The sequence below is a fragment of the Zalophus californianus genome, chromosome 7, assembly GCF_009762305.2.
Source record: "Zalophus californianus isolate mZalCal1 chromosome 7, mZalCal1.pri.v2, whole genome shotgun sequence".
Classification (NCBI taxonomy): Eukaryota; Metazoa; Chordata; class Mammalia; order Carnivora; family Otariidae; genus Zalophus; species Zalophus californianus.
The window spans coordinates 45,061,401-45,089,238 of NC_045601.1; the positions used below are offsets into that span (position 1 = coordinate 45,061,401).

General features: G+C 38.9%; 1 protein-coding gene across 8 annotated transcripts in view; it reads left to right on the forward strand.

The window, feature by feature from the left end:
• Nucleotides 1-27,838, forward strand: part of ROS1 (ROS proto-oncogene 1, receptor tyrosine kinase) — a 108,094-nt gene that overhangs the window by 34,034 nt on the left and 46,222 nt on the right. For all 8 annotated transcript variants that reach the window (XR_003521541.1, XR_003521542.1, XM_027602924.1 and 5 more), the window contains 15 exons: nucleotides 857-1,069; nucleotides 1,816-1,926; nucleotides 2,967-3,145; nucleotides 5,197-5,388; nucleotides 9,074-9,174; nucleotides 11,817-12,031; nucleotides 12,354-12,514; nucleotides 12,904-13,048; nucleotides 15,457-15,719; nucleotides 18,032-18,095; nucleotides 18,414-18,616; nucleotides 20,176-20,381; nucleotides 21,256-21,542; nucleotides 24,806-24,982; nucleotides 26,342-26,544. Coding sequence is in view for 6 of the 8 variants with exons in the window: in XM_027602924.1 (XP_027458725.1) it covers nucleotides 857-1,069; nucleotides 1,816-1,926; nucleotides 2,967-3,145; nucleotides 5,197-5,388; nucleotides 9,074-9,174; nucleotides 11,817-12,031; nucleotides 12,354-12,514; nucleotides 12,904-13,048; nucleotides 15,457-15,719; nucleotides 18,032-18,095; nucleotides 18,414-18,616; nucleotides 20,176-20,381; nucleotides 21,256-21,542; nucleotides 24,806-24,982; nucleotides 26,342-26,544 (2,720 nt within the window). In the remaining 2 variants the exon portion in view is untranslated. The remainder of the gene's footprint in view (nucleotides 1-856; nucleotides 1,070-1,815; nucleotides 1,927-2,966; nucleotides 3,146-5,196; nucleotides 5,389-9,073; nucleotides 9,175-11,816; nucleotides 12,032-12,353; nucleotides 12,515-12,903; nucleotides 13,049-15,456; nucleotides 15,720-18,031; nucleotides 18,096-18,413; nucleotides 18,617-20,175; nucleotides 20,382-21,255; nucleotides 21,543-24,805; nucleotides 24,983-26,341; nucleotides 26,545-27,838) is intronic.

Sequence of the window (27,838 nt, forward strand, 5' to 3'; positions counted from 1 at the left end):
ACTGCTCCGTGCATTGGTTTTCACTCCTAGAAAATGGGAGCGTTAATTATATCTTTCATTCGGATTGTCACACAGAATGAATTAAGATGCATCAGTAGAACACTTAGGGCAGTATCTAGCATAGAGGTCGGCAAACGTTTTGTATAAAGGAAGGGCTAGATAGTACATATGCTCAGCTCTGTGGGCCATATGGTCTGTCACAACTACTCAAGTCTGTCGTTGCAGTGTGTAAATATCCCTAGATTATATGTAGATGAGGAACTGTGCCGTTCCAGTACAATTTTATATACAAAAACAGGCAGTGGGCCAGTTTTGGCCTGTGGGCTGTAGTTTGCCAACTCCTGGTCCTAGCGTATTTAGCAAACATGGGCTATTTTTTAACTTGAAGACAAAGCTAATTATGCCTATTTGCTGTATATTTCCACTGCTCTAGAGGCAGTTTTTGTTGTTGTTGTTTGGTTTTGTATAGTTTGGGCTTCTAGAAGGAAGATACTGTACAAACACTGAGAGTTATATTAGAGATTCATCATTAAACATTTGTTTATTCGGAGGCTGGTTACACCTGGGTGTTATTTGACACGGCTCTGATAATTTTATACAACCACACATGTTGCTTTGACTCTGATTTGTTGGAAATGATGTCTCCTTTGATGGAGCACAAACTATGGCATGGCTGGAATGGACAGAGTCCTAGTCGTGTCGTCAGACCAACCCTGATGACTAGCAGGGTAGCATGTTTTACTGCCCAATTACCCTTCTACTCAAGATGAAGCTGTAGATGAATTCACTGACAACCTTTTGTTTGCCCTTGCCTGTCTCATCCTGGTGAGTAATACGGTTTAACTCTTCTGATTAGGCCCTTCTGCCTGGCAGAACTGGATTTATGAGGTAAAAGTATCAACCCAAGATTTTCCTGAAATCACTCACGTTTTCTCGAACATCAGTGGGACCGTGCTTCATGTGTCTGAGCTGCAGAGTGCTACAAGATACAAGATTTCTGTGAGAGCCAGTTCTCCCAAGGGGCCAGGCCCTTGGTCAGAGCCTTCGGTGGGTACTACCCTGGTGCCAGGTGAGAACATGTTCTTGATTTAGGGAGTAATTCTGACAACATAGGTTTATTCCCTGTGTCCTTAAGAGTTCCTCAACTCCAATGTGGTAAAGAAACTGGAATGAGGATGCATGGATTTCTTGGAGTATATGTTTATTATCTGGATGAAGAAAGCAAATAAAGCATTGTGTGATATTTAATTTACGTTTCTAAATTGTTATCTTAACCTTTTGAAGATATTTTTGAGGAAACAATATAATTTTCCTTTTCTTTATGGCTTTCTTCTTTCTCATGGTTTATGAAGCAATAATACCCCTTGAACTCTGAAGGTCATGGTGAGAGAAGTTGAGGGGCTGTGAGTTATGCTGAACTCCACCCTCTTGGCTGAAAGAACATGGAAAGAGAATTATACCATTTATGCTGCTGTTGTTATCATGATGACTTCCGGGTGCTCTGCATGAAATCATGGCAACCGATAGCCAAAGGGGGAGGGGAGATCATGCCAGGACCATGACATTGCTATAGAGGTAGCATCACCACACATTTCTCTTCACATTCAATTTCAATTATTTGTGTAATAATCAGGAAATATGTTTAACATGATAGAGAATTCTGTTAAGCAGTTGTAATCACTCATATCCTTCCATGGTATTTTTTAAATTATCGATAGTCTTTTACTTTATAAAGGAAATCTTAGGGTATAAGATGTGTACCTTAAAACATGTGTTTTCTGTGATATTTCTTTTAATTTCTTTTTCACCAAACAGCTTCAGAACCACCATTTATCATGGCTGTGAAAGAAGATGGTCTTTGGAGTAAGCCACTGAATAGCTTTGGCCCAGGAAAATTCTTATCCTCTGATATAGGAAATGTGTCAGGTAAACACCCAATCCTTGTTCACTTGGATGTCAGGTTTCTACATATAAGAATTCCTAAGCTCTTCAATACATCCAAAGAATTGAATGTTTTGGTATTAGGGCAATAATGAAAGGAAAAAAACATGGACTGAACTACACTGCCAGTGATGCCGTTAAGAAAATATCAGTTCTCCAGTATGGATGCTATTTATCATTTCACAAAATGTGAGGCTATTTATTGATTTATGCCCATTTCAGTAAGGCTTTGATATAGTTCTGTATTTGAACCTCTCAATGTTAGCTCGAGATAACAGCCTATCTGGTTCCACTAACATAGCTACACTTAAGTAACTTACTATGTTTGCTATAAGACTGAAGCAAGGAATGGTTGCACAAAGTTCTAAGTAAAGTGGAAGAAATAATTTCTTGACAAAGAGGATTATTAAGTAATAAGTGGGTAATTTTGCCTAGAAGACCTTAGGATGAAGGAAAGTTTTCATTGTGAGATGGTGCATCAGTGAGCTTTCCTGCAGATGACATCTTCTATAATTATGTGAATTATTTGTTAGATTTGCTGGGCCGCTGAAAGTACAGCAGCATTTCTGACCAACGTAGGACTCGGACTTAGGAGGTAGTGTGGTCATAGTAGAAAGAATTATGCTTTGGAGTTGTCTTGAATCTGGGCTCCTACTGTTTTCATCTGCGAGGCCTTGGGCAGAATAGATAATCTCACTGAGTCTCAGGTTCACCAAGTCAAAAATGGGGATAATTCCTTTTTTCAACCTTTGTTATCAGATTTAAGTGTTATCTGTTAAGTGCCTGGGAAAATGTTTGGCAAAGAGGAGGGTCTCAGTGAATATTAATCCCTCTCCCTAGTCCCAGGGGTTGAGATGTTGAGAGAACATTATTGAAACATTCTTGACAGATCCCTGAAGTTCTAATGAATGTCATGTTAGTATGCACTCTAAAATTATATGGAGGTGCATGTGTGATTTGTTGACTCACCACGTTTATGCTGGCATGCATGAGAAATAACTGCTACCAATTCACTTTGTTTTGAGACATGGATTGGTATAACAACAGCCTCTACTACAGCGACATGAAAGGTGATGTTTACGTGTGGCTGCTGAATGGGACGGATATCTCAGAAAATTATCACATATCCAACATTGCAGGAGCAGGGGCTTTAGCTTTTGATTGGCTGGGTCAATTTCTCTACTGGGCTGGAAAGACATATGTGGTAAGTTAAAGCTCAGCATTCTGGATGCTCTAGCACAATACCCACCCTCCAGTGACTTACATGTCATTTTCATGATTTTTTTTCATATTTGTATACCACCTATGCTGTTATTTAATATTTGTCCTCAAACCTACTTACTTTTTATTTAAAAGGGATTTATATGTGAAGGAAGCTTTATGTTGCTGTTTTGGTATACTAGTTCTAGATTTTCAATATCTTCAATATATGAAAATGTTCACCTGAGGGTCAATGTCCTGGAGGAAGATGACACACTCCAAAGGCATGATTAAAGGAAACCCAATGAAGGGACTATTTTCAAAGGTGTGGAGAGGGCTAAGGAAAATGAGCAAAGGATGGTGAAGCATGCCCCGGGCTAGTAAGTGTGGGAGTATATAACCACCTTCAGGCATATGAGGGCAAGGGGCTGTAGGGGAAGAATCTGGTGAGGGCTATACCTGTAGAAGCTGCTGACATGAAACCCAGCCACTGTCAGAAAGTACGGTCTGCCAAGGAGTGACCTGGGGGTATAAGGACCCCAATCCTTCTTTCTTTCTGCCCTCCGATCTTCTGCTAGTGCTTCCATTGGCTGAATGTCACTGGATGCCAGAGAATGAGTCCGACTGATGCAGTCTAGAGCACCAGGCTCCGGGCACACAGAGTCAGGTGGAGTGAGTGGAAAGTGTGGCTGGATGCAAAATGAAGACATCCTGCACATCTGTGTAGTGGTACACTTCTAAGAGAAGGATGGTTAATGATGAGAATACTGGTCTAACAGATCCAGAAATATGGTACTGGAATCATTTTCTAATCAGAAGGGCACTAATTGTCCATTCATTTATTCATTCAACAATCATTTATCTATTACCAATGTGTTGAGAGCCGTGAGGACAGGCATAGTAGGGAATATAAAGTAAATAGTAGACATGTATCTGTTTTAAAAATTCAACTTTATGAGATACAATTCACATACAACAAAATTCACCCTTTTATTGTATAAAGTACACTGTTTTTTAGTATGTTCAGTGTTGTGTAAATCACTGCTACTCGTCCTTGTTCTTTTGATGAGATAAAATACCTATATATGATAATAGAAGAAGCATACAAAGCAATGTGTTTAGAGACAAAGCAATGTGGTATAGCTTGAATTCATAAGTGCCAATGTTATCCAGGTGGAATGGAGTTGAGTGGGGTAAATCTGAGAATACTCCCTGAAGTGGATTAGTTTAAAAATAGTTTTGAAGGGGGCGCCTGGGTGGCTCAGTTGGTTAAGTGACTGCCTTCGGCTCAGGTCATGATCCTGGAGTCCCAGGATCGAGTCCCACATCGGGCTCCCTGCTCAGCGGGGAGTCTGCTTCTCCCTCTGACCCTCTTCCCTCTCGTGCTCTCTATCTCTCATTCTCTCTCTCTCAAATAAATAAAATCTTTAAAAAAAAAATAGTTTTGAAGGAGGAAGTGGAAAAGCGGATGTAAAAAAAACTGCTTTCAAGTAATTTGCTCTATCTCTAACAAAACTGCTTAACTTCAGGAAAAATTACTTAGCTTCTTTGAACCCAGTTAACCTGTGATAGAAATCCTTTATAATGTTAGGGTTACAAAAGCTAATATTTTAAAGATAAAAATATACACTGCCTGATACATAATAGGTACGCGGTAATGGCAGTAATTAATATCAGAGAAATATACTGATAGAGATGAGCAAGGAGAGAGGTCATCATTTATCAGGATGTATACATTTCCTCAAGAGTCCAATGCAATGCATTCTTACCTGGCAGTGTTTCAATTGTCTGGTTGTATGATTAGGCAAAGTAAGTATTTTAACTCAAAATCAATTCGCCTCCCTTTTTTCTAGAGTCATGAAAAGAGATGAGCTCCACGAGGGTGTTCCCCATGACTATTATGCTCCCAAGGGTATGCACACTACCCAGCAGATAGTGCTAATAAATATTCATGCTTGGATGAATGCAGCAATTTACTAATGATTGCAAAAAACTACTCAGAAATAACCATGGCATGTGAAAATTATTAACCGACCGTATAATTATGTTTTATAGATACAAAGGCAGTCTCTGTTGACAGGGCACACAGACATTGTGACTCATGTGAAGTTGTTGGTGAATGACATGGTGGTGGATTCAATTGGAGGTTATCTCTATTGGACCACACTATACTCAGTGGAAAGCACCAGGCTAAATGGAGAAAGTTCCCTGGTACTACAGGCACAGCCTTGGATTTCTGGGAAAAAGGTGATGAATTAAAAATAAGATCTGATCATTTACTAATATTAAGTCGTGCTACTGTATAGTTAGGACAATACTGTTTCTGGTAGAATCTGAAAGGAAATACTGTCAGGATGTCGGTATAACCGAAATTTCTCTAAGTCTCATTTAATTGTCATAATGGATTAAATAAATTAAAATACAATATGGAGAATTTTGTAATTTGCTTTATCTTGAATGGACCCGCACTTAAAAGCATTTTAATTTCTGACTGTTTTTAGAGTCCTTAGGAATTGTATTGAATATTTTAGAGCTTCTTGTTGGGTAATAATTAGATGTTTTATTATTTTCCATCAATTTTGGGTACAGATTGCTTAGATGGTTTATTATATTCGATCAATTTTGGGTACTGACTGCTCTAAAAACTGTGTGACTCCTAGGCAAAGTATTTGACTTCTCTTTGTTTCCTTATCTGAAAAATGGGAATATTAGCAATTGTCCTACCTCTTAGGGTTGTTGCAAAGATTAAATGAGATAATTAATGGGAGGTACTGAGAATAGTTCCAGGCACATGGTAACCACTCAATAGTTAAGTTCTTATCACCGTATCTAAATCTGAAAAACACACCTAATATAGGAATATATCTAAACACACGTTACTTTCATTTTCTTGATCCTCAAATTCTAGAAGCAATACATATTTTTCTTGATCCTCAACTTCTAGAAACAATACCTATATTCTTGAGACCCTGTAGTTATTCATCGAAATATCTGAATTTTGTGTTTCCTGATCATAACGGTAATATATGTTTGCTGTAGGAATTTAGAAATCACAGAAAATCATGAAAAAGAAATAAAGCATTCATACTATTTCAACCTAAGATATGCCTTACAATTTTTCTTATTTTTTTAATCATTTTTTTTGTCTGCCAATAGAGGCAAAATACACATACTATAGATATGCCAGATCATTTGTAAACAAATTGTGAGTCACATGATCTCCAATTTCAGGATACGTGGGCTGTAATTCCTAGGGTATTTCAAAGACCTTATTTGCATATACAGATTATAGCACAGATATTTAAAAGAAATAAAGACTTATACACATATCCTGAGATTAATCATTCCTGTCAAATCATGAAAACATTCCTTAATTCTATTTTGGAGCCACTTGAGTCTGAATACAGGAGAGTATATTTTTTATGTCTCAATAGTAAGTGTTAGGGCAGAGCACTTTTATTTTTGTAAAAGCATATTAAAGTTAATATTATCTCAGGAGTAACTTTCTATCTATTTCTGGGGCTTTGTCAGTAATCTCCCTCACTGCTCCAATCTGGTCATTTGAGACATCATCACTCAGGAAAGTTCTGTAGTGGCGCTGGGGACTTTCCTGAAAATGAGTGAAAAATTGGATTACTCATCATGTTTGGGGAAACAAACCATTCCTTAAATCCCCACTCCAAATCCTCTCACGGGCTGGTGAGTGTTGCTGCTTGTACAAATCTGCGTTCTGGGTCCATGGTTTGATGTCTTACCCATCTGCTTCCATTAAAGCTAGTGGGTGTTTTGAAGGTAACGCATTTTGCACAGCGCAAAACTCTCCATTTCACTGTCATTCCTTCATATGTTACTCATGGATTTATCATGGAGTCATGAGATACTTTGCATTCAACAGGTATAATAAAGTAGTCAGCCAAATCCTTAGAGAAAGACCTGATTTTTATGTGATTCAAGGGGGGAATGCTGTGAGATATTCCTCTAAAGTGAACAGATAGCATTCGCCACATCTGATGGATTGGGTGGGCGCCTAGTACATAGTACATTTTACCACAGGATTAAACCTCAAGCTTTTAGTTTCGATCAAAGGGATTATTTCCAAGGCATGGGCGTTATTAGACATAACAATGGTTACCAAAGACTAACGGAACATCCTCTGGTTCTGTTTAAATAGGGGCCCAAATGACTGATGCAAAAGAATGCGGTAACCAACACCTGAATTTTACTTACAGCTCAAATAGTTTGTTGTATTCCAGAACAAGGAGTTGTAAAATATTCTTCTCTAAGAGATAAAAGAGCCTTCATAATTTGGAAAACTCGAGTGCATCTCATTATAAATAACCAAACAAGATTAACCCGATTTCACTTTAACTGAAACAATAGTCAATACGTTTCTTTTAGCCTGAGGCAAGGCCGTGATACCACTCCCCAAGGGCTGGGGATTGCTAGAACAGTGTTTATTTATTTATTTATTTTTATTTTGTGGGAAAGGAGTAGGTTGAGTTTCCTTGAAGACAGAAGGCTGTGATGTATATGACAGCTGGAGCTTTTGCAGTGAATGTGCCTTTGTAGCAGGCCTTGGGGCACCTGTCAGCAAGAATTTTTAGTTCTTGGATAGCTTGCTGTATTCTTTTTGTACACTTTTCACTGGCTCATTATTTTTGTATGCTGCAGTGTCTCGTTAAAGATGTAGTCGTCAACTTTTTTTAATGTTTTTTTAAGATTTTATTTATTTATTTGAGAGAGAGAGAATGAGAGCCAGAGAGCATGAGAGGGAAGAGGGTCAGAAGGAGAAGCAGACTCCCCGCTGAGCAAGGAGCCCGACCCGGGACTCGATCCCTGGACTCGATCCCTGGACTCCAGGATCATGATCTGAGCCGAAGGCAGTCGCCTAACCAACTGAGCCACCCAGGCGCCCTGTAGTTGTCAACTTTAATCCTTGATCCCTCTTAGCCTCTAGGTCTGCTCTAGAAACAGTCCATCACTGAGGTCAGGCACCTGGCAATCTCAGCTTATTTGAAAATTACCTCTAACGCCAAAGAAAGCAAAAGTGTTCCTTTGGATTGTAACTTCTACCCATTTAGTCTATGTCATAGGAGAAGCAGACTTTTCTCAGGCCTCACCTAGACAGCCAGACATAAAGTTAAGACAGGCACTGTAACAAGAAGACGAGGGAAGATTAGTAAGGAGTGGTTTTCAGGTGTTAGTTGGAAATAGAACTTCATATGTACATGACTCTATTTAACTATAACACATAAAAACCCGGTGTGTATTATATTTTTTTAAATGTGTCAGGACATTTTGGTTGTAATTAACAGAAAATATAATTTAAAATGGCTTAAGACATTGGTTCTCAAGCTTGATGACATATTAGAATTATCCGGAGAATTTGAAAACACACTGGAAACTGGGTTCCATCTCCAGAGATTATAATTTAATAGGAGGCACTCTGGGCATTGAGGGGGTTTAAAGAACTCAACAGGTGATTCTAATGTGCATCCATGTTTGAGAACAACAGATTTAAACAACAATGAAATTCATTGGCTGAGGCGGCCAGAGTCCAAAGTTATGGCTAGCTTTAGGCAAGGCTTGACACAGTGGCTCAAAGTTCCTGATTCAGTAGGACCTGAAATGTGGCTGAGAATTTGTGTTAAGTTTCCAGGTGATGCTGATGCTGCAGGTCCAAGAATCATACTCTGAGAACCACCAGAGTCCCTGCTTCTTGAGGATTTTTAGGAAACCAGTGTCTATAACCAAATTGCATAGCAACAGGCACACTCATGTAATTTTGATATTCAGTGAAAGGTAAAAATCACTGAGTTTATTATTCCAAAGAGGATATTAAAGAGAACTCTATAGCCTAAGTGTGACTTATTCACAAAGGGATCCTCCAAACATGTATTTGATTCCTTTTCTTACCTTATTTTCTATTTAGGTAATTGCTTTAACTTTAGACCTTAGCGATGGGCTCCTGTATTGGTTGGTTCAAGACAGTCAGTGTATTCACCTGTACGCAGCTGTTCTTCGGGGGCAGAGGTGAGTAATCGCCCTTGAAAACAATTGGTTAAGAATGAGAATGACTTACCCCCTCAGTTATGTGATAATGCATGGAAATTCATTTATTCTTCCAATAAACATTTACTAATTACCCACTGTTTCTACAGACATGGTGCTTGTGGAGTAAGATAGGTTTGTAAACAACTACTTACAGTGGAATATGGTGAATCCTGTGATGGGGTAGAAAAAGTACGGTGAAGACACTGAGAAGAATGCTTCTCGAGAGCTCAGGAAATGGATAGATGTGTTTTTTCCTCTTCTTAACAAAGTAGAGTGTACATGATGGAGTTAGGCAGAAATCATCCTGTCTGGCACACATGAAAACTGGAGTGGAAAGAAGCACATGAATTATTCTCTCAATCTGTGTCCTCAAACTAAGCCCCCAGTTCTCTCGGCGTCACCACGTCTTCCGTAATAGTGCTGTTGAGGTTGTTTGTTTTTTTTTTCCTATACTTTCTTTTTTTTTACACATTTTTGCTTTTTAAAATTAAGTGTAGGGCTGCCTGGGTGGCTCAGTTGTTAAGCGTTTGCCTTCGGTTCAGGTCATGATCCCAGGGTCCTGGGATCCAGCCCCACATCAGGCTCCTTGCTCAGTGGGGAGTCTGCTTCTCTCTTTGCCTGCCTCTCTCTCTCTCTCTCTCTAACAAATAAATAAATAAAATCTTTAAAAAAGATAAAATAAAATTAAGTGTAATATACATAATACGAGATGCTCAGATTCTTCAGTATTCCAGTGTATCAGTTTCGACAAATACATCTTAAGACACAGACTCTGTTCCTTTGGTTAACTGGTATTCCGTCTCCATGGCTCAGTTTAAACACTGTTCTTTAGGAAGCACTTTTTTCTGACCAGACTCCAGTATGTCTCCTTTTAAGGAATCCACTCTACCTTTCTTCTTACCGTGATGTTCAGCAGTGTCTACCAGACTGCCTTTTCTCCTAGCCTGTGTATTCTATGAGGGCAGGGATTGTATTTGTCTTATTTACCACTGCATTCCTGGTGGCTAACACAGAAGCAGGCACAGAACATTTGTTGAATGAATGAGTAAATGAGTGAACCCTCAGCCTAGTAACCTCAGCTGACCTCTATACACAACCTCATAGCATCATGGAAGAGTTTGTCTTTTTATGACTTTTTTGTTGAGCTTTGATTTAAATCCAACGTCACTTATTGCTGAGGGCTGAAGGTTTAAAATTCCACATGGAAAGAAGCCCCATACTGACCTCCTGAAAGTGAAGAGGTTTTGCTGAAGTTGTGCTGTGAACATTGGAGGTCAAGAATTTTCTGGTTAGCTCAGGAGATTTTTACAGGGGAGGAGTCTTCAGCTGGAAATGAGGGGCAATCCAAGCCAGTAACAGCTAAGGGATATCCAGTCTCACCCCATGGGGAAATCCTCTGCCCTGGAGACTATTTGGGGAATGTTGAAACGAACAACCTGGTGAGCAAAACTAACACAAACGGGTTCACAGGATACAGGCTGCAGGAGCTCTGTGGGTGGTCCAGAAGAGGCTAGCCTCTTCAGACCACATGCATCCTGCCTGGTGAGGTTCCTTCCATTTGGAATTTGGTTTTATGCATTTCACAAGGTTACTGGAAAGTTCTAATGAGAAATAGAAATAACAAGGTGTAAAATTAGACAAGTGGGTGAAAGTCCAAAAGGCAAATCAGATACTGTCTTCAGAACCGTGTTGGTATGAATAGAGTATTTTACTAGAAAAAGGATGATGGGAATAGTCTTCGTGAATATACTTCTTTACAAGGTTCCCAATTTCCAGTTATGGTCCTCTTAGAGCGAATGGTTTCAGTTTTGTCAAGGAGGTATTATGAAATTTACAAATCAAAATTTTTATGTATTTTCATTTTAAATGCCATACTTCATACTTTTCTAAAGAGGGACATGTCAACACTCTAAAATGCTTCAGAGAAATAATCAAAAAAAAAAAGTCAAACCACTGCTTCAAAAGGCTGAACATCTTTGAGATAGTTTCTATTTATTGAGTACTAGGCAACTGGAGTAATTTGAGAAACCACTAAGTGGATTTTTAAATAAAAATCATTGTAAAATTCTGTCATCAAGAAAAAACTATAAAATCAGTTTAAGTAATAGTCTGTTAACTTGAATCCCCCAGTCTGAAAAGAAGCATTTTGAATAAGCTGAAGAGCTTAATAAGTATCATTGAAGCAACAGTTGTGAGTAGTATAAAGTGAAGGACCAAACAGGCTAGAATGATGAATGGCAAATAGGGAAGGTGACTAACCAAGTATAGGAGGGAGGCACGGCTCGGTGAGGAGAAAGCAGTCAATATTCAGGGTACTTCCAAGAATCAAAAGTATTAAAATCTGTGTATCCTCTTGCCATTGCAATATCACAATAAGAAAAGTCCTAGAAAATTTGCTTTAGGTATACTTTAACAAAAATGTAAAAAATCAACTTTCTATGGAACTAAAAATAGCAATGATTATTGATAATGTTCTATTGTTGTCATTGATAATGATTTTTGTTCTTGTATACACAAACACACACTCTCACAAACACATAATCTCTCCAGTACTAGCATGTACCAGCCCTCCCCCCTCCCCACGTTAGGTACACATGGTAATTGGTGTCATGTTTTCACAGCTCTGGGGAGACCGACATCACAGAATTTGCAGCCTGGAGTACTTCGGAAATTTCCCAAAATACACTGATGTACTATAGTGGTCGACTCTTCTGGATCAATGGCTTTAGGATTATCACAGCTCAGGAAATAAGTCAGAGAGCCAGTGTCTCTGTTTTGGAACCAGCCAAATTTAATCAGTTCACGATTATTCAGACGTCCCTCAAGCCTCTGCCAGGTACAAGATTTTATTCCTGCTTACCCTCTCTCCTCCAAACTTTTTGTAAACAAATGTTTGGTGGGATTTTTTCTTAACAATTATGTTTTTAAAAGAAAAAGGCTTTAGTAGTTTCCATTGGTTTGCTTGCAGTCAGTTTACTCTTAACCCAAATTTGCAGCATGTAACAGTCAGAAAAAGAAAAATTTCAGGATATATTAAAGGAAAGGGAAACTTTGTTTTGGTCCCAATTATTAGTAATTTCTATTAATGTTCCATGTTTTCTCTGATGATTGAGAATCTTAAATTCTTTTCCCCTCTATTCTTTCTTTTCATCCCATAGGCAACTTTTCCATTACCCCCAAGGTCATCCCAGATTCTGTTCAAGAGTCTTCATTTAGAATCGAAGGGAATGCTTCAAGTTTTCAAATCCTGTGGAATGCTCCCCCTGCAGTGGATTGGGGTGTAATTTTCTACAGTGTGGAATTCAGTTCTCATTCTAAGGTATAGTGTTGGTTCTAGTAGCTTCCATTTTTCAAGCAGTCTGTACCATCTGCATCAGCCCTGCCTGCACTGATTTGTGCTTCCTTCATTTAGCCAAGGCCGTCTATTTCCTTTGTTGTTCCCATAGCATTTGGTTATTAAGATTTTTCCTAAGAACCCTTGTTTATAGCCAGTCTCTGACCATTTTGTGGTTAGTGGTAACAACTGGTTTGTTAGATACATTTTAACTGGTTTATGTGGAGCCACATGGACCTTACCAACATTAGCATTTCCAAAATTGCACATTTTGACTTTACATGTGAACCAGAGTTTGGGATTTTAGCTAATCAGGAGTAAAGGATTTTATGATTCCCTTACTAAGAAAATAATGCTTTATTCTTATATTTTAGTTCCTGGCTAGTGAACAACAGCTTTTACCTGTATTTACTGTGGAAGGGCTGGAGCCTTATGCCTTCTTTAATCTCTCTGTCACTCCTTATACGTACTGGGGAAAAGGCCCCAAAACAGCTCTGTCACTTCGAGCACCTGAAACAGGTACATGGGTCAAAATCTCTTCTACAAAAGGCAAAACCTCACTTTCCATGATCTAGAATAAATAGCTAATAATTTTTTTAAAAATAACTGTCAGTTTTGTAGATGTGTTTAGATTCAAGACCCTTTCAATGACTTTTCGGAGATAAGAATAGCACCATTAAAATAAATCTGCATAATTTATTCCAAAAGCATATTTCAAGGATTTCTTAGAGACTGTCTCACTTGATTATCATAATATATCTGATGCAGAAACCTGTTTCAGGAAATTTGTGAAAGCCTTGATAAGGAAAATGGGAATATAACAGCAGAGACAATTTCATGGAAGGCAGGCATGTCGGTAGATGTTCCCACGATGGTAGCTCAGAATCTTCCATAGGTGAATAACTGATGTCTAAATTTAATGTTTCTCTTTGGTATATATATTTTAAAAAGGATACTAGTCATATCTTTACATGCATATTGCTATAAAATGTGCAAAGCACATTTATATGTATCACTCCTTTATTAAACATTTATTGCATACTTATCATGTGTCAGAAATATCATTTCATCCTTTCATTTGACCCTCACCCTGCTCTGAGGAAGGTAGGACAGGTGTTACTATCTCATCTATGCAAATGAGAAAGCAGAAGCCCAGTGTCTGCCCAATGTCACATAGCCAATTAAGTGGCAGGGCTGGGACTTAATCCAGACTTTTCGCTGTAGTTTGATCAAATCTCCATTCAGTCATTTCTGCAAATGGTGGCCAAGGATAGTATCATATTGATTTATTTAATAGCAACTTATTGGCACAGGACCCGGCAGGTGTTGGGGGCTCAGTAAGCGTAGACATCCATTCACCACTGTGGTTTTTTAACTGCTAAGATTCTTTCAATGATCTTTATCCATGAGTCTCATAACAGGAACATAGTGGAGCCTGGGCAGGTTCTGGAGCAGTTAGCATTTGGATCCAGGTATGCTCTCTTTGAGATTGTCTTGGGATGTCAGCTGTGGTCGGATTCTTCTGTGGAAATGGCTTTGTCTGCATCTGTCAGGGGATGCACTGGGGACTAGAGTCATCAGCCCTCTGCTGGATATTGGGGACAATAAAATAAAAAGAAAAGAAAAGATCTGGCCTTTGCCTTCAGGACATTTACAGTATAGTAGGGAAATTATTCCAATTGACAAATCTTTATTAAGCATTTCCTGTGTGCCAGTCCTATACTAGATTTGAGGGGATTTAACAAAGAATAAGAACGTGTGCTTTCTCTCATGGAGCTCATAAAACAGTAGAGATAAACACATGCTTCCAACGGTAGTAGAAATGAGGCCGTGGGAACTGAGTTGCAATGACATAGAGCGAATAGACAAGACGGAAAGCTTCATTTATACCAAGCAGCCTCCGCACTCTTAGGAGAGCGCAGTGCTTGTGGACTGGTATGGCCGCTGAAGGCCTTTGGGAAGGGCGAATTCTAGCTGGGCTCTGAGGAATGATGCAAGAAAAGGTATCCCATGTGAGCACAGCATAAGCAGGCCTGGAGATTGTATTATGATGTGAGTGTTGAACATCAAGCAGCAATGCGATTAGGGTGGGGGGGGGCTTGTAGAGGAGTCTGAAGAAAGGAGACAGGTATCTTGGATGAAATGACATAGACATCAGGCAGAGGAATTTCTCTTGATTAAGAGGAAGAGAAATTCGTTGAAGGACTGGGAGAGACTAAATTGCTTGGTTTGACTCTAGGATTAATGGTAACCACAAACCATACTCCTGGGGGGTACTCCCTGATGGGGAGGGTTCAAGGTGAGAGTGCCTGGATCCGTGATATGCCTCATGTTATATCCTGAACTGGCTGAAGGCTGGACCAAGTTCCTGCCTTGCTTCCTGTGACAGCCATTTCCACCACCAGCTGAATCACTGTGTCAGGATGAGAGTAAATATTGTATTTTTTTTTAAGACTTATTTATTTATTTGAGAGAGAGAGTACCTGAGAGTGGGGAGGGTTAGAGGGAGAAGCAGACTCCCCGCAGGGAGCCCAATGCGGGACTTGATCCCGGGACTCCAGGATCATGACCTGAGCCGAAGGCAGTCGCCCCACCAACTGAGCCACCCAGGTGTCCCTAAATATTGTATTTTGTAAGGAGAACCAGCCACCCTCCATCTGTACAGGGCATAGATGAGAAAGATGGACCCAAGTGCTGGCAAGAAGGATTTGGGTTGAAGATAAGAAAGATTTGCTGAAATATCAGGATAGGTTCCTGAAGAAATCTGTGGAATAGTCTCTCCTGAAGATCTTTAAGAACAAGATAGATACACTTCAATGGTCTGGAATGAGAAGTACTTATTACTAACTTTCTCCACACCCTTACCATGAATGGTAAAAAGTCAACCTTTTATTCTTGTCTACCCTATCTGTGTCTCTGCTTTGCAGTTCCGTCGGCACCACAGAACCCTAGGATATTTGTATTACCAAGTGGAAAATACCGTAACCAGAATGAAGTTGTGGTGGAATTTCGATGGAATAAGCCTAAGCATGAAAATGGTGTGTTTACAAGATTTGAAATTTTCTACCAAATATCCAACCAGACAGACACAAATGAAACTTTTGAAGACTGGATCGCTATCAATGGGGCTCCCCCGGAGATGTCTTTTCAGCTTGAACGCATGAGTCCTGGGTACACAGTCGCCTTCCAGGTGAGAGTGAAAACAGGGAAATGACGAGGGTCTCAACAGTGCAAACAGAAGGTTGATTAAAGGACTGGGTTAAGAATTCGGCCATTGTGTCAATAATTTGAGGTCCACTGTGATCACGGAAGTCAAGTGGGTATCAAGGATACAGAGGGGAGAGGGGACAGCTAAGGTAAAGGACATCTTGACAACTTTCTGGCTTTCAGACTCAGAACAGACCATTATTTTTTCCCGTGATCACTATAGGCCATGTACCACGGAAGATACTTTTATATTCCTTATCTCATTTGATCCTCTTACGGTCTGTGCAGAAAAAGCCATGTCCCTGGGTTATCAGTGAGTTACTAATGCTGCATGGCTAGGAAGTGCTGTGCTATAGTCCAACTTCTAGAGTCCTTTCCACCAGATCACATCACTACTGTGAATCCTCTGGATGCCCCAACTTGGAGCTACCAATGGAAATAAAAACTGAGGGGCTAGGTAGTTGACATCTCAAAGTTACTGTCTGGCAGCCGATAGAGGAGAAAGTGAGAGAGAATAGGAGTCAAGAATAAAAAGCTACTGCCACCCCATTTGTGCATTTTAACTTTAATGTGAAATAGCTTTCTACTTATGATAGACGGCTTGATGATTTTCATATCTTCATTAAATAGCAAGTTGGTGACAATGTTGTACACATTTAGAGCCATTTTCTATCTCTTTTTTGGGAACATAAGGCTTTGGGGAATGTTTTAGAGATTTGAGCATCCTAAGGATCTATTTTCTTTTTGTAAAATCCTAATTTAATAATTATTTTGTTAATATATTAGGTCTACCTACATGAATCAGAAAAGCTGTACATAAAAGTTAAAGATAATACGCATTCCTATTTGTTAAGAATTATGTGTATTCTGGTTAAATAAATATCTTGGTTAATTTTATCTGTCTATATGTACATAGAGTTTCAGATCTCAGTCACCACAGGACCATGCAAAGTGATATGTATGGATATGCATGAGCTTCACTTAACATGGTCTTGTGCAAAAGTGAAGACATCTTGGTATATGTATGTACCATGATACACACACACACACCCCCACACACCCCATATACAGATATTAGTATGTATAATATGGTAAAATATATTTAACACTAGAAGTATAATAAAAATAATCTAATGCTTTGTTGATCAAGAGGGCACCTGAGGATCTACCCTTTGGGTCCATCATTATGGTTGTCAATTTTCTTTATAGGCTGTTGTACATATGCAAGGTTTGGCAATGGAAATAATTTACTTCACAATAAAAGACATGTAATAAAAACTGTTTTTAAAAAGCTTTGGTACTAGGATGCAGGGCAGCACTGTGGGAAGAAAGTATACGACCCTCAGAAGAGATGATTTTTATGCCGGTTTTCGCATGTGTCATTGTGGATGAGTTACTTATCTTTAATTGTGATTTTGTCCAGTTTCTGCTCTTAGTAGTCATGAGGATCAAAAGAGATAATGTATGTAAAAGTGGTTTGAGATGCACAACTTTTTTTCAAATATAAGTTTTAATGATTATTTTCCTTTTCTAAAAACCTCCTTTTTTAAAAGTATAGTAAATTTAGTTTTTTAAGCTTCTAGTGGTTTATTTCACAGTAAGTGGAAGTTTACCATAATATGCATAGTTTTGTTTCTGTAAAATGTTCTACATAATTTAATTGTGAAAATAGTTAAAAACCTTTCTTAGAAATTCAAATCTTTTGCAGTGGAGATTTGTGCCATTACTTTGTACTCTTTTAGACAAAAACAACAACAACAATAAAAAACCACCAGCATGAATGTGAGGCAATATTTACCTCTTAGTGATTTGTTGCTTTATACTCGGATGGAAGTAACTATTTTGAAACTATTCAGTCAGAGAAAGACAAATACTATATAATATCACTCATACGTGGAATTTAAGAACAAAACAGATTAACATAGGGGAAGGGGGAAAAAAAAGAGGGAGGCAAAACATAAGAGACTCTTATCTACAGAGGACAGACTGAGAGTTGCCGGAGGGGAGGTGGGTGGGGATGGGCTACATAGGTGATGGGTACTAAGGAGGACACTCGTGATAAGCACCGGGTGTTGTATGTGAGTAATGGATCATTAAATTCTACTCCTGGAACTAATATTACACTGTATGTTAACTCCCTAGGAATTTAAATAAAAATTTGAAAAAAAGAAACTTCATAATCGATATCAGAATTGTGAAATGAAAGCTTCAATAATCTATCAGTCTCAGAATGTAATTATTATCATTGAGAACTCTGTTGAATGCGATTTTTTTGGTATCCTTTTCTTTCTTCAGGTTCGAGTCTTCACATCCAAAGGACCTGGACCATTTTCTGAAATAGTAAAGTCCAAAACATCAGGTATTTGTTACCTAAAACCTGTGCAAGAAACAGTGTTTTAAAAACATTCTTGACTGTTGGTATTCTCAGGGATATGAATGCTGTCTTTGAGCTAAAGTTAAAGTCGAATAATAAATTTTTATCATCACTGAACACACTTAAATAAACTTAAGCATAGGGCGCCTGGATAGTGTTGACTGAGACTGGAATGATAACTGAACCCAGAGGAAACCTATGGATTTCAGAATAGCCTTCGAGTGAATCAGGGAATTTTGCCAAACCAAAGTTTTTTTTTATTCCCCTTATACATATTATAAGTGTTTTGTTTCTTATTTTCAGAAATCATCCCATTTCCATACCTCATAACTCTTTTTGACAGCAAGATAGCGTTATTAGATATGGATCAAAATCAAATTGTATGGACGTTTTCAACAGAAAGAGAGATCAGTAGCATGGGCTACACAGCTGATGATGGAATGGGGTATTATGCTCAAGGAGACTCACTCTGCCTTCTGAACATGCACAACAGGTCCACTTCCGAGGTATTTCACTATGTAAATATTCTGGAGGGAAGGATGTGGATAATTTGCATATCATACTACCCTGTAATTAAAATGACTGGTCAGTGGTTGAGCCCTTAAGATAAGAATGGTTGAAAAGGACAGATGTTGTATAATTATTTAGTCACAAATGAATAGAGATTAGATTTTGGGCAAATGTCATTCAGGATTAATTTAGTAAATAGTTATTTGGTATAAGGCACTGTGTTAGTTCCTGGGATGGAAGAAAAAAAAAATCACAGTCCTTGAACAAACCCAGTCAGGTATTAGTCTAACACTAGGAAAACAGTCCTGTGTAGCTATTAAGAGGTGAGATTTGGGATCTGAAATTTAGAATTTAATTCTGGCTTCACCACTTACTAGATCTGACCATCAGAAAGTTATTTAACTACTGATTATGTGGTATCTGGTCATATGACTCCTGTGAAGATTAAATGAGATAATCTAGGTGAAGCACTGAACATGATGCCAGGAATGTGGTGGCATTCACTGAATAGAGCAGACAGACAGAAGATAGCATTGTGCTATGCTGAGGGCAGGATGTGGTGGTATCACAGAAAATGGGTGATCAATCCAGGTTAGAGTGGTGGTGGTGGTGGTGGTGGTAGAATGGAAAGACATGTTAGGTACAAAGAAGATGAGCCAGGTGAAAGTGGGAAAAGCTGTAGGGATAGTAAGAGTAAAGACGGGGAAATGAGAGCCGTACCACATTTAGGAGGCTATAAATAGAGTGAGCTTGAAATGGAGATGGGGGTGAGGGTGAGAGAAGGGTAGGTGGTAAAGCTGGAGAAGTAGGCAGGAGCCTCAATATAATGGGCCTCCGTCACCATGTTAAGGTGTGGAATGCCAATCCTGAAGATCACATAAAGCCATTAAAGAAACTTAGGGGGTCATTCACATGATCAAGTTATGTTATAGAAAGACCTCTCTCTATAAGTGGTGTGAATTATGACTTAGAGAAGGTTAAGTCTTAGACAATTAGGAGGCTATCATAGAAACCCAGAGGAAATGTTAGGCAGGAAATGAGAGGCAGTGAGATGAGAAAGGAGAGGACAAATCTGGGACATATTTAAAATGGGACTGATTCACGATGGGCAGTCATGATAGGAAGAAGTCAAGGATGAACCACATTTGTCAGGATTGCTCCTCAGGTGAGTGTTGGAAATCCATAAAAATATACTATGCAGGAGAAAAGAAGGTTTTGGGGGTGGAGTGATGAATTCTGTTTTCCGGGATCATTCATATGGAGATGTTCAGTAGTCAGTTTGAATCAGTAACTCAATGAGGGATCTTGCTACTGTTCTTGTAGCACTGGTCTATGAATTCTAGTTGAAGTCATGGTAGTTGAAATCAACCAAGAGAAAGAATACAATGTGGGAAGAGGACCAGTGTTACAATGGTACACAGTCCAGAGCTATTGAGATTTTTGGATTACAAAGAAGTGCAGTAAATAAGTAATATGGTAGATTACAGAAAAGTCCTCAAATTAAAAAAAAAAATGACCACTGTCTCCTTGGCTGTGTTTTCTACCTATTGTTAAGATTTTCCGAGATACACTGGTTTTTGATATCACAATTATTACAATTGACTGGATTTCAAGGCATCTCTACTTTGTGCGAAAAGCATCACAAAATGGAATGCAAATATTTGATGTTGACCTTGAACACAAGGTGAAATACCCCAGAAAGCTGAAAATTTGTGATAGAAATTCGACAATAGTCTCTTTTTCAGTATATCCTCTTTTAAGGTATGTAAAGTATGAGTATCTGTTTCTGTTGTGATGAAATAGAGACATTTAATATAATATCTGGTTTAATATTAGAAGTCATTGATGGGAAAATAAGATACTTAGTGTTCTTGACTAGCTACATTAATTCATTGTAAGTAATTCTACACATAAATTATGAGCCCACAGCCACAAATTTGTAAATTTAAACCATACTGACAGCTTGGCTAACCTAAAAGTTACAGTAATTACCAACAGGAAACCAAAGCAGATTTTTATACCAGTGGATTTCCTAATATCCTCGGATGATAAGGATGAGAAGGCGACTGAGACAGTGGCAAGAGATGAATAGGAGATAGGCTACATGTCAGGCACAGCGAAAGCTATTCTGGGCTCAGCCATCTTTAATTAATGTCCTTGTAAGATGAGTTTTAAGGCCTCCATTCAGCAACTGAATAGCAGTTTCTCAGGCTGAAAGATATATTTTGTTTGTGCCATAAGCATGGTTATAGTCTTGAAACTAGATGGTTAACCAGTATTGAGAAACACAAACAAGCCTGAGAGGAGGGGGATTGAGATGGGTGTTGATGGAGAGCGTGCAAATATATGTCACATATACAGCCATTAATGACTCATTGCATATAGCACCTCAAGGTCATTTTAGTCCAAGGCTTTAATTGTAAACACAGTTATTGAGAAATCATGGGAAACTGCTACAGACTAGACTGCTTATGGCCACCTCCATCTCAGAAGGTTATTGGACACTTGGACATGTTCTCTCAAAGGCTGTATTTGTCTCTCTAGTCATTAGGAATGATTAATCCTCATTGGAACCTAACATTTACAATGATATGTTTTACTCATTAAGCTGGAGGGTCTTTTTTTCCCCCTATAGTCGCCTGTATTGGACAGAAGTTTCCGATTTTGGCTCTCAGATGTTCTACTACAGTATTATCAACCAGACCTTGAGTCACATTCTTCCACCCATAGCTACAAACCATTCAAATGGAAGGAGTCAGTGTTTTTGTGGTGTTTCCCAATTTGAGTTTAGTGGAACAATGACGATTGATACCTCTGACCTAAAGAAACCGCAGATATATTTTGTCAAAGGACAAGAGATCTGGGCCATGGATCTGGAAGGATGTCGGTGTTGGCAAGTTCTCACGGTGCCCACTCTGCTTGGTAAGATATCCATATGTGTACATAGATGCTCATTAGTAATGGCAGTCCCTCCTGTTCCATTAAAAATAGTATATTCAAAAGAATCTACACATGGTATTTGCTCTGGACCCTGCCAAATGTTCCTGTAGAATTTAAGTCAAGTTGTTTCCAGGAAAATTGTATAGACATTCACAAAATTTGTTGGATCTGTGGGTTTCTTTCTTGTTTTTGTTGTTATTTTATAATTAACAGTAGAGCTACAATTTATTGAGCTTAACTATATATTCTAAGCAAGCTACCAAATGTACTACCACATTTAATTTTCAAAGCACCTTGATGAAGTAGATGCTAGTGTCCTCATTTTGTGGATGAGGAAACTGAGGCTGAGAAAGATAAGGTACTTATCCAGAGGGCCATGATTGGTGGAGGAGTTGGGGTTTGAAGCTGGGCCTGACTATAGCATCCATGATCTTACTACCAGCACCCTACTTTGCTTCTGTTGTGATGGTCCCATTGATTCCATATTCAGCATGAGTTGGTCGATATTTGACAGGTCTATTTGTGAAATGCACATGCTTGTGGAGGAAATACTTAAATGTCCGAAAGGATTTGGAGGTCTTCTAATTAGGAGTAACTGCAATAGGAAAAAAATGCACTCTAAATACCTCCGTGTATTCTTTAAAAAAAAAATCATTTTATTTATTTATTTGAGAGAGAGAGAGAATTTGCATGAGAGGGTATGGGAGGGACAGAGGAGGGGGGGGAGGGGAGGGACAAGCAGACTCTGCACTCAGCCTGAAGCCCTACTCCGGGCTGGATCTCACGACCCTGAGATCATGACCTGAGCCGAAATCGAGAGTTGGACTGACTCCTAACCAGCTGAGCCACCCAGGAGCCCCTACTCCCATATATTCTTTTTTTTTTTTAAAGATTTATTTATTTGACAGAGAGAGAGAGAGACAGCAGTGAGAGAGGGAACACAAGCAGGTGGAGTGGGAGAGGGCGAAGCAGGCTTCCCGCCGAGCAGGGAGCCCGATGCGGGGCTCCATCCCAGGACCTTGGGTTCATGACCCGAGCCGAAGGCAGACGTTTAACGACTGAGCCACCCAGGAACCCCTACTCTCAAATATTCTTAAGAGTCTACTCCTCACTGTCCAATGTAGTAACCAACAGTCACATGTGATTTAAGTTCAAACTAACTAAAAATAACTGAAATTAAAAATTTAATTCTGCAGTCACATGAGCCACACTTTAAGTGCTTCAAAACCACATGGTTATTGTGTTGGGCAGCATGGATATAAAATATTTCCATCATCACAAGTGCTATTGGACATTACTGGTCTATATAGTAAAGTTTTGAAATTGCAAATGAGTTTGTATATGTGTGTCTGTGTTATAACTGCACATATGGTTTTGTTGACATGTTACCTAGAGCCTTTTAGAAACAATTCCAATATACATTCAATGGGCTTTAGAAATAATCTTTTGAACTTCTCAAGAGAATTACTTGTTTCTGTTCAATCTGTGACAAAGACTTTTCCTTGATCAAACATTAGGCTCCTCCAAAATCTTTCCTCAATTAGGCCTTGGCCTTGGTCTTCCAAGTCTGTCATTGCTGAGTCTAGTTTTAGCAAGAATCTTGCTAAATCACTTTAGAGATAATCCCCCACCCTTGGTATCTGATGAAGTTCTTCATCCCCCACCCTTGATGTTCTTGAATTGCCTTTAGCAAAAAATCATAGTAAGCCTGTTTGGCAAGAATCTCCCTATCCTTGATGTCTCCTCTTAGTTTTCTCTGTCCATACATGCCCTCACTCTGCTTGTTGGCGCCGCATCCCCAGCTGACTTTGTTGTATGTGAAGTTGAGCGCACCTCTCTCCCCCATTGCAGTATTGCAGTAGTCATACGTCTTCCTTACCATTTTAAACAAGTGTCAGAATTGTCAGAATAATTTTCCTTTATCATTTGATACACAAGAATTATCTAGTGGGCCATTATCTTACAGGTATAGAACTGGTTAGTCTTACAAGAATCCATAATTGAAATTTATAACCCTAAAATTAGAATATCTAAATGACTTTAAAGATCCTTTGGCTTGGCATGATGTTGGAAGAAATCTCGCCCTACGAAAACACCCTTGCTTGAACACCTGCTTATAAAAAAATCTACTTCTTTTATAAGGAAGTTTTTAAATTTTTTGCAACAATTCTAAATATTGGATTTCCCCCCCCTATATTTAGCCAAAGTTTTCTCCCCATTTTTCCCATTCATTGGTCTGAGTTCTGACCTCTAATTTAAAAAGAATAAGTCAATCACTTTCTACACAATAACCATTCAAATATGTTGGGGCAACTGTCATAGCTCATCCTAAGTACTTCTATTGAAGGAAAAATTCATGTATCTGTAACTACTCCTCACATGATGTGGCTTCTAGATCATTCTTTGCCCTAGTAACCCTCCTGTGGTTTCACTCCAGCTGCTTGATATCCTCTTAAATGTCACCCCCATAACGACTCCCTGTCCTCTCACTGTGGTCTGGTTAGTGCAGGGAGCCTCTGACTTCCTCCGTCTTCTTTTATTGGTGGTAAACATGGCCTTATGTCTTTAGGTTGCCTGTCATTTGAAAACCCTGTAGGCCTTTTCATGTTAACTATTATTAAGCCAGATTTCTTTCATTTGTTATTTATAGGGTTGATTTTAAGCTTGAATTTAGGATGTCACATTTATTCCTATTAAATTTCAATCCATTTCCTGATTTTGTTGTGATATTTTCAAATTTTAAGTCAGTGGTTAAACATACTAGTGTCAGTAGAATCATGTATTCTGTACAAATATGATAAGTATGTTTACTCTGCATTTATTCCTAATCATTGATAAAAAATATTGAGCAAGACGCTGAGCCCTGGGCCTATCTTCCAACACCTCTCTTCCAATAGGCATTGCTTGAGGTGGAGTCACACAAGTTAAGTTGTAAATCTTGGCTCTGCCCTTTACTAATTTTGTGACCTTGAGGAGATTATTTAACTCCTCAAAGCCTCAGTTTCCACTCCTACAAAATGAGGCTAATAATAATAGTATTTACCTTATTGACTTAGGATGGAGCTAAAATGAGAAAATATCTATAAAACCTTTAGCTTCATGACATAAAATAAAGGTGGTATTTTTTTCCATTGAAAATTTAGCAATTACAATGCAGAAAAAGGATTTCACATATTGTGTAGAGTAGAAACATATGCTATGTATTTTGTTCTTTATGTTCTTTATTCTGCGTTTTTCATGAGCAGGAAAAACACCTGAAAGCTTAACTGTGGATGGGGAATTTCTATACTGGATCTCCTCGGCGAAGGACTGCACACAGATTTATCAAGCAAAGAAAAGCAATGGGGCCATTGTCTCTCAGGTGAAGGCCGAAAGGAGTAAGCATATCTTGGCTTACAGTTCAGTTCTGCAGCCTTTGCCAGGTAATAAGATCACCCCCTTAATCAGCATGTTCTCCCAGTTTAGGGTCAGAAAAGTCTCAGAATGTCTCCTTCTCCAGGCTGTCCCCCCAAGCCCTTCGTTATGCTCAGCGTTACTCCAATCGGTCAGGATTGGTGCGCACTGTGATTGCTGTTTGCCCTGGATCCTAAGTTATCTCCATGTGTATACGTGGCTCGGGCTGTGGTAGACAACTTTAGACAGTGGAAACCCTTGTCTGTCATTCTCTTTGTCCTCTAATTTCTCTTCTCATTCCCATAATTTCTCTTCTGTCTTTTCTCCTCTGACAACATTTTAGACCTCCCAGCCCATCAAAAAGCACCGCATTAAATTTCAGGTCTTTTTCAGAGTAAAGTGCTGTATTTATTGTAGTAATTTGCATATCAACCATTTATCATGTGTACATGTGTGCTAGCATTTTTATTAAGTTCCTATCTTTTTTGGTAATGTGTCACTCATTACATTTTTTAGTGTCATGCCTCTAACTCTATCTCCCCCATAAACCCTGTGGACTTTATTATGCAGTTTTGTATAATGCAATGACTTTTAGGGATGTCTGTATGGTACTATGGCAGAACTAGCTATGTAATTCATTTTTCACTTTGAGAAATTTAAGAAATTTAGTAAGTCTGGGCGCCTGGGTGGCTCAGATGGTTAAGCGTCTGCCTTCGGCTCAGGTCATGATCCCAGGGTCCTGGGATCGAGTCCCACATCGGGCTCCCTGCTCCTTGGGAGCCTGCTTCTCCCTCTGCTTCTCCCTCCCTCTCTCTCTCCTCCTCTGTCTCTCATGAATAAATAAATAAAATCTTTAAAAAAAAAAAAAATAAAAAAAAAAAAAGAAATTTAGTAAGTCTGTGCAACATCTGTTTGAAATTGAACACACACATGTACACGTACATCCTTAAAAATAAAAGCCCTAAACCTAGCATGAGTTTTTGTAACTGGAATTAATTTAAAAAATATGATTAATATAATGCGGTCATTACTTTCTTTGAAGTAAAAAAAGGGGCAACTTGATTTTGCTACTGTGTACATTATTCAGTGTTCTTTCGCTCCACCTGCTGGAGATTTTGAGCAATGATCAGTTACCTTGCTCCTTTCTGATGCATTTAAGGACTTCAAAATGTATGGGAAAAAACCCAAAAAACCAAAAAACCAAAAAAACCAAAACCAAGAAACAACCTTGTCTTCCTTTCCTGAAAAACATATCCAACACTTCATTATATCATACCTTGTCAGCTAAATAAAAAAAAAAGACGTTATTATCCTTGATGTTAAATAAATCCGCTGTTCCTCTTTTATACATATATGTGCATATTTTTAATCTTTTCTTATTATTTTAGATAAAGCATTACTGCATCTAGCTTCAGATACAGCAGAGCCAACTATACTTAACACTACTAACACCAGCCTCACAATCAGAGTACTGCCCACCAGGACCAACCTCTTGTGGCCCAACATCACCAGACCTACTCCAACATACCTGGTTTATTACAAAGAAGTTAATGACAGGAAAACCAGCTCTGAGCTGAAATATAAAATGCTGGTAAGATTGGAGCTGGTGGTCTTTGTCTTTTCACAAGATACCTTGTTTCTGATATAAAATTCTCATTCAGGGCGCCTGGGGGCTCAGTGGGTTAAGCGTCTGCCTTCGGCTCAGGTCACGATCCCAGGGTCCTGGGATCGAGTCCCGCATCGGGCTCCCTGCTCAGCGGGGAGCCTGCTTCTCCCTCTCCCTCTGCCTGCTTCTCTGCCTACTTGTGTTCTCTCTCTATCTCTCTGTCAAATAAATAAATAAAATCTTTAAAAAATAAAATTCTCACTCGCAGTGAAGTATTTTATATATTCTGAAACATGCAACTCTGCAGACTTACAGCTGATTCATCAGAGCAGATGGTGTTCTAGTCTTGTCTGGGAATTAAGCTTCAGGGAAGTATATTAACCCTGACCAGTGGTGGATTGCCATAGTGACAGTTTCCTGAGTGTCCTGGAAGAACTGGGTTTATTGCCCTCCCTGACTAATTATCCCCAGAAAGTGACAGAGATGTGTTTTGGGGGCCTATGCGGCAGATTGTAAGTTGAGGGATAAGAAATGATTAGACAGAAAGAACATTATACCCCTCCTCCATAGCACATATTTAATATAAAAATGGTATGTTCTATTTTTGTCTGTTATTTCCTGTATGCTGTGAAATGTGCTATTATGTAGGGACTATGTCTGTGTTTGTCATTGTATTCTTAACACCTAGTGTAGTAGTTGGCTTTGTAGAGGCTTTCACTCGATAGTTCTTGAATGGATGAATTAATTGGCACAATTCATTCCCTCATTGGCATTGGTGTTTCAGTTGTCCTTGTGATGGAGTCATATGTATCCAATATTTTGCTCTATGCTTGTTATTTAACCAAGTCAAAAGGTGAAATTGACCATCACCTGTTGGAAGTTAAACACTATATACTTTTCCAGAAAGGACACACGATTCTTGTTATTTCCTTTATTTTGTCTATTTTAACCTTTCTTTACACATTTCAATATATCAGGGACAGCTGGGATCATTTGGCTGACCAAGATTGGGCCGCTGGTACCGGAGAGTTCTGTTACTGCAGCGGATCGATCCTGTTGTCTTCACACTGATGAATATGGGTCCGAGGCAGTGGTTCTGCAACCTGACTGCACATTGGAGTTTTAAAAAATCTCTGGTCCCGCACTTCATCTCAGACCAGTGCAATAAGAATTTCTGGGGGGTGGGACCCAGGCACAAGTGTTTTCTTAAGACTTTCCAGATGATTCCATAGTACAACCGAAGTTGAGAACCACTGGTCTAAGGAAAGCATTTTTACTT